Here is a 7805-nt window from a genome sequence, read left to right on the forward strand (position 1 = left end):
CTATATCTGTCGTTCTCTCCCTACTTAATTGACTCATGAGGAAGAAGCATCCAACTTAGTGCGCTACTCTCGCCCGCTTCCTCTCTTTCAGCTCTGTAATCAGCAGTCGATATTTGCAGGTGCAGCACCATCATGATTCACATAGCTCGACAGCTCCTTCTTAGTCAGGATATGAGAATCTTGATGATGCTGCACCAGCAACAGGCGACTACATGAAACGCAGAGAGACTTTCAAGCTTCTCTCATTCATTCGGACGGGAAAGACAGCAGAGTTTTTTCCCTTTGTTTTTTTTTTTAAATTTCTGTAGCAGGAGATTTTGGATAAGTAGTAGCACGGAATCTGTTGATGATCATCAGGCTGGTTCTGGAATAAATTTTAGCAAAGGAGAACGTTGTTTTCCTTTCCATTTTTCTTTTTTTTTTGGTTTGTTTTAAATTGGTTATTCTGATTTTGTTTTTGATTGGTGATCTCTTTGTTTCCTTGAGTCACCATTATTTTTGCTCATTTTGATGGAGAATTTACCTATTATTTTCCCCTCCTAGCACAATTTCTCCCCAACCTCTTTTATGAAACATGCTGAAAAAAGACAACAGGAAGTGGTTCACAATGAATGCTCGTAGGGATTCCGAGCACAGACAAAATAATATTACGGCTATATGCATCACAAAGCACCTACATATTGGCTATTAAAGCCCATGTTCCATCCAATTGTAGGAGAAATCTATAAGCAATATGAACAAAGACGTTGCACAAATGATCTTCATCCATAATTTACTTGCATAGCAATTGCTTTACAGATCTTTCACGTTCCCAATGAATGTTTTTGAAACAGAGTTGCTATAATGAATATTTACTTGATCAACAACAAAATCACATTCATGGATGGCATAATTATCATGATGAACATAATCAACACAAACCCTTCCTACCAGCATTCTAAGTGTCTTGCTACACTCCCCATTCTAGGAAGGTGATAATGAAGGAAAATATTGATACTAATCATATTATGAGGAACTTAAATGGAAAAACAAGATGGGAAAATGAAGAGCCAACACTTCAAAAGATTAAACTAGCTAAAGAACCGGTTGCTTATCCGGATGCTCCTTGGTAGTTTCATTGTCTGCTTGCCCGCATTTGTTCTCAACTTTTATAACTGGAAATCCTTTCAGCGCCTGCAGAGGATACTCTTAATCATTTAATTTTTTTTGTATAGAAGGTTGTTGAAGGGAAGAACCATAAATTGGATGATAATATTTCCAAATTACCTCATACAAGTACCATGACACATAAGCGTCTGTCGCTGCATACTGCAGTTGCTCTTTTGACAACATCTCAGCTTCCCAATTTCCCAATCTAATCCTTCTAGGCTTTTCCAACTATACAGAAAAATAAAATATGTTGAATGGCTCTTATTTATGGAATTATGGCACTGAATAAGTATATACACAATCTGCAAACACAAAGTGCTATGCTATATAAATAACAATGCAGACATTTTTTTTACTTCTTGTCGTAGGTTCAATTTCCATTCTGCTAAAAACTCTGACATCCAATATTCATTCCCATAATTTATTGTTGTCGTAGGACAGCATATGTTAGTTTGATTGGTACAAATCAGAGCAAACTAACAATACAGCAACAAGCTGTTTCATTCAATTGAACCTTTAGAAAGGTGAGTCATGAACTATTCACCTATACAAGAACATCAAAGATTTTGAACGTGTCGCCAATTAAAAAATTAGAGTGAAATATTACTGATATATCACTTTTATGTTGTTCCACACAACTTTGAACAATTATCACTAAACTTCAGAATAACTGTGTAGTAAATGCATGCATCAATGGTATCAAGACAACTTAACAAGCTAAGCTAAGAGACAAGTTGCCCGCAAAACCTGCTTGCATGTGATAAGTTCGGTTAAAGAAGCCAGACTCCATTGTTTAGGAGCTACATCAAGCTCAAGGTTCGCAAGACTTGATAAATCCTCCAATGGTTCAACACAAACATTGTAGTCATTTGACATCTTCCGTGCATCATTGGCTATGCCTATTCCAACCTTCAAAAAGAAAAGAAAAAATCAATGGATTACTATTGAATGGGTAAAAAACATTCAAATAAGAGAATTAAAAACATAAAGATAGCCATATCAAGCTAGCTCCTAACCTTAACAGATGCATGATCCTCCAAAAGAGACTTCAAAAGAGGAGGAATTCCAGAATGGATTATGTGCATGACATAACATGTTGTATTCTCAAGGCATAATTGCATCACTGCTGCTTTCCTTTGAGATCCTATGTAAGTTGGCATACAGTAGAAAAGGATAACTTTACCACAGTAGAAGGGAAACATGAGCCTTCTGTAGGGTTACGCTTTCAAGAACAATTAGTCATATCCACTACAACTCAGACCATGTTTGACCATTTTTTACAGGTCAACTTTGACTGTCAAATAGTCTACTTGGCCCTACAGTAGTGGATCTTATAGAAATAGCCAAATTACCACTGTTCTGGTTGAAACAAGTGCCATAAGATTTCAAAATTTCATCCTCAAAAGTCTGATAGCCAATATGAGATCGAGGTAAAAAAAAACAAGTTCACAGTCATAGATAAGTAAACTCAACTCATACAATACATCACTTCACATTAAAAAAAGACATAACAAAATAAAACAGCTTTGTCAACAAAATAATGTCTATTCAATAAAACCAGTTTTAAATAACAAGGATTGAGGTAACAAGTTAAAACGATCATGAAAAAGAAGGTAGGCAATATCTAATTAAAGGGTAGTCCAATGCACGAAGCTCCCATCATGCAAGCTTAGGCAATAGCTCATTGAGAGAGAAAATTCTACCCTTTACAGCAATATTGGTTAGGCCAATAACCTGCATGATACTTTTGCCTAAATTGCTCAAGTTGTTCATTCGGGCTGCTTCTTAAAACTCGCACCTGAAGGTGACTGCAGGTTCATTTGCACATTGTATATGCTGCTGAAAGCTTGTGAACACTTAAATAATAGATTGCTTTCTTGCACTTCTACTTTTGAAGAAAACATCTTCTCAATTTGTTATGCTTAGTAGAGACTCAAGTTATTTATCTAATTTCTCCGAGACCTGTAAGTATTTTTCTTTTTCCACAGTCCATTGCATATTGTTGTATGTGCCACTTCAAGGAGAAGCCTAGTAGAGAAATTTGTTCATGAATCTCTCTTCATTCGTGTTTTGCTTCATTGTTTCTTTCTATCCTCTCTCTCTCTCTCTCTCTTTGTTGATGTACTCATTTACACTTGGTTGTGTGATGATCTTTGCTCGAAGGGATTGCTGATTGAGTTCTTTATTAATTCCTTATGTTTTGTTTCATTTGCATGCACGTAGTATGTATTTCATTATTTGTCATGTATAGTTCATCTTCTGCATGAGAATTTCTCTATTTTATATAACAAGATGGACATAGTAACTATATTCCATCTTGAAGGGGAATATTAAGAGTACTAGATTAATGGGTTATTTAGTGGGTTAAGTTCCACATGAATATTTTAGGTATAAGTTATCTCTAGAGTCCTATATATATGTGTGAAAAGATGTCTCATGAATACACACAATAAATACAATCTATAATTATCTTTCCCCAAATTATACAAAAAAAAAATACCTTTTCTAAAAATGGGCTTCCATTCTATGTCAAATCCAAGGGAGATATGATCCATATGTTGTTTCATAGAAAATATTTTTTCTGAAAGCTCCTGAGCAGCCTGCTCAACTTCTGCAGCAGCCCTAGAGTATATTATACGACCCTTAAATAGCATAGATGGGTATCTCACTCGAGGGCTAGCTGCAAGCAAACATAAAGAAATGTAAGGCTAGAATATGGTTGATGAAAGAAAAGATTTTTTAATACCTAGGAAATGATGGCATGTATTGCATATTCAGAAGTACAAGCAGCACACTTTCACAAAACAAAGAGTTATCCAAAATTGGTTTAGCAGGTTTCTGAGATAATGGTCTATGAATTTTTAGACGATTTAATAGAATTTGAAAAAATACTTATTTGTATTATACAAAAATATAAACTAGTACTGCTTCTATTTTCATTATAAAGTAACAAAACTATTGCTCTTACCAGGATGGAAAAATAAAATCCCAAGACCCTTTCTGTTAAAATTTCCAGTTGATTTTGGTCCAAATAGACATTTTTTTAAATTAACAAGGTTGCTTACTTGCTTTAAGGAGGGCAGAGTATATGAGGATTTGATTTGGAGACTAGACAAATAAACCCAACAAGAAGTATTTATAAAGGATGCAAGTTCATCAACTATTTTATTAGTAATAAAGCTGAGATTTCTTCTTGCTTTTACCACAGTTTCAAGACACAAGGATAAGATTCCAAAGGGCATAAATGTTGATACCTGAATATTTCCTAGGTACCATATCAGACTTAAAGGTGATTTATAGTCACAAAAGTTGAATTAAACCACATGCAGAAATTACAATGGAAGAATTCTAATCAAAATGAATTTCTATCATGTTAGAGAAGATATACGTGTAAGCAGTGGCAGGTTCCCATGCCTATTTACTGAACCATACTTGAAACATTGAGATAAGAATCTAACATCAATTCCTAATGTACAAGTTCATGTGTTTAACGTTGGCTGGCTATCAAAGCCTAAACCTTGAACCTTTTCATTCAGGCTTTGGACCAGCATTGAAAATTTCATGTTTCATGTATCTGTGATTGAGCTGATGTAATATACATATGATGTAGCTGACCAATGGATTTTTGTGCAGACAATAAGTGCTCACTCAAGGTGTGATATTAAATTTCACATATGCCCATTTTGTTCTCATGAATGCAAGATCAACGCAATTAAACAAAGATATCAAAAGAAAAGAGGAGCATGACGCATTGGATAACAGATACATTGCACAGTGTTGCACAGATACAAGCACAGTCCACCTAATTCTACATAGTATTTCGAACATCTAGTCAGGTTATCCTAATCTGTTACATACTAAATTTATTATCATTTCTAGAAAATAAACGCACAGCATAATAGGATAACTTAGGTATATTAGAATTACATCTAACAGTTAAATAATTATAACCTTACAGAGCTTAATACCCAAGCAAACAAAGCAATTCAAGAATTGTGCAATTCAGATCTTAATTCATAAAACAAACTTCAGTACAACTGAGACAGCTGTATTCAAAAATTTATTGATTTTTGGACATAACTAAACAAAAACATCATACATTCGTGCAAAGGTAAATAGGAAAGGAATAATCATAAAGATCATTGTATTTATTTCTTTTAATAAAAGATAAAATATGAAACAAACCCAACGTTGTGGATTTGTGAGAGTCTCAGAACCTGACCCAAGAAAGGAATGCTTCCTAAGCAGACATTAATTATCACCAATGATAATTGCATTTAGACACATTCTCCGTTATTTTTCTTTTTCCCAGGAACAAAAAGATATGTTTAAAGTATAATAATCCTACCAAAACAGATTCTTTTGAAAATAAGACAGAACGAAGATTTGCAAAGTTTATAGAACCTGGACGAGGAAGAGGCAGTACACTCGACGCCCCATTTGAAGGGTACGATGCAGGAAGAAGACCGTCAGTCCCCCTAACCACGTGATTGTGATCGAGAACATGGCGCTTCAGAGGGTTAGAATCTTTCCAACCCCAGCGGGGCAAACGACGGCCCATTTGTCGCGGATCGAGTGCTTCCGATTCCTCAGCGTCAATATCGGAGGAGAGTTGACGCTTGGTGCCAGTGGTTGCTGAAAAGGACGAGCAATAGGTCGCCTCGATGGCTTGCAGCTCTTTCTCGGCGGCCGAGTCCCATTCCCCAATCCAGGAAGCCTCCTTCTCCGCCGCCGTCTTGTCCCATTCCATCACCTCACACTTACCGAATGCTCGCCCGCTCGTCGCTCGAAAAAGTAGTTTAAACTTACCAAGATCGTCCGTCCATCAATCGAAATATCTTTTGAAATTATCAAAAAAGATATCTTTCACATTAAGGTTTTTTTTTCATTAAAGTGTTTTTTTAGGGGTAATTTTGCATGCAATCTCTATTGGTAAATAAATTTTTACATGCAGTCTTCATCCATGAAAATCTTTGTTTTCACTCCCCAATCAAATATATTTACCTAATTGTTCATGATATTTTTAGGTACAAAAAGTCTAAAAATCAATATAAATCTTCTTAAATTCAGTATATTAAATTAGAATCTAGTATATTTTCTATTAAATTGAGTATATTTTTTTTTACTTCAAAATATACTCGATTTTAGTTTAATGTGCTGAATTTAATAGAAATTATACTCATTTTTAGACTATTTGTATAAAAAAAAATATGAGGGTTAATTTCGATAGAAAATATACTCGATCCTAGTATATAGTGCTGGATTCTAGTGTAAAGTGCTGAATTTAACAGGAATTATACTTGTTTTTAAATTTTTTATACTCAAAAAATAAGAGGGTCAATTTTGATAGAAAATATACTCGATTTTAATATAAAGTGCTGACTTTAAGAAAAATTATATTCATTTTTGGACTTTTTGTACCTATAAAATCTGAGGAACAATTTAGATAATAATATTTGCATGAGGGAGTTGAAACAAATAATACTTTATATGCAGAGAGTGGAAATAAAATTTTTTTGATATGAAGATTTCATATAAAATTAACATTATGATTGATAATTTTTCTCTAATTTACTCTTTTTTTAGTCCATCAACTAATTTCAATTATCCTGCTTTTCCAATCAAAATATTTCAAACTCAAGAATTAAGAAATTAAGTCTGGATATTTTCAAAGGGAAAAAGGATGTCAAAGAAGATGCCTTATTTATGGCAACATCAAGAATGGAAATTTCGAAAGCGTTCTTTAGATATTATTCTAGCAACAAGATTGAGTAGCCCTGCTAGGCTGTAACCAGCATGAACGTCCCCAAATGTGATGCAACTTCTTAATACATCTCTAGTGCATTCTCAGCTGTCCGTGTTGGAAAAAATTGAATGAAAATGCGACATGTGGGTTGTAGTCCCACAACGATTGAAAGCAAGGCTTTCCGACTGATTCGGAACAAAGGGGGTTGGAAATTCAGGGCCCGGATGACATCAACACGAGGGGTATTTTTGTGAACCTCATTATTTATTACATCAGTCAGACAACTTGTTGACCAACATACAAGATAAGAAAGGTCGACAACTTACTTACACACCACGTGGCACGCTTACTTGTGCCACATGACAAGCAAGGTCACATGACAAGCAAGCTTGCAAGCCAAGTGACTTGCATGCAAGCCACAACGTGGCTTGCTTGCAGCCACCAGCAAGCCACGTTGTGGCCTTGCTGGCAACTTGCAGCCAACAGCAAGCCACGTTGTGGCTTGCTGGCAAGCATGCAAGCCACAACGTGGCTTGCTGTGCTTGCAAGCCAAGCTTGCATAAGGTCTATATAAGACCTTGAGCACAGAAATGAAGAAGAACACAGCTTCAGTGAGTTTCGTGTGGAAAACTAAGCTTTGTGTGCATGTGCTCTTTCCTTCCTCTTTGAATCCCTATGTTTCCTTCCTTTTTGTTGGGCATTTCTTTTGCTCAACAGAAATCGTGATAGTTTTCGGATCTAGTTCAGATCGTCACGACAACCAGTGCTCGGTTGTGTTCGTGATCCTGCCGTTTTATCCTGGGAGACAGACGTCCACCTAATCCTCTGAGCACCGTGGAGGGGCCGAATCTGTTTTAAGGAGACAGCGCTCTGCTGGACTCGGCATCCACTTTGAGTTCGTGTTGCAGCT

At 35.7% G+C, this 7805-nt stretch overlaps 1 protein-coding gene across 1 annotated transcript; it reads right to left on the reverse strand.

The window, feature by feature from the left end:
• Positions 1–835: 835 nt before the first annotated feature.
• On the reverse strand, positions 836–5944 carry LOC121989028 (Werner Syndrome-like exonuclease). The gene is made up of 6 exons (XM_042542823.1): positions 5554–5944; positions 3650–3829; positions 2166–2293; positions 1897–2058; positions 1267–1377; positions 836–1173 (listed from the first exon to the last, which is right to left on the reverse strand). The coding sequence occupies exons 1-6, from the start codon at positions 5897–5899 to the stop codon at positions 1075–1077; spliced, it is 1026 nt and encodes a 341-aa protein (XP_042398757.1). The 5' UTR covers positions 5900–5944; the 3' UTR covers positions 836–1074.
• Between the last annotated feature and the right edge of the window lie 1861 nt (positions 5945–7805).

The sequence above is a fragment of the Zingiber officinale genome, chromosome 6B, assembly GCF_018446385.1.
Source record: "Zingiber officinale cultivar Zhangliang chromosome 6B, Zo_v1.1, whole genome shotgun sequence".
NCBI classification, from domain to species: Eukaryota; Viridiplantae; Streptophyta; class Magnoliopsida; order Zingiberales; family Zingiberaceae; genus Zingiber; species Zingiber officinale.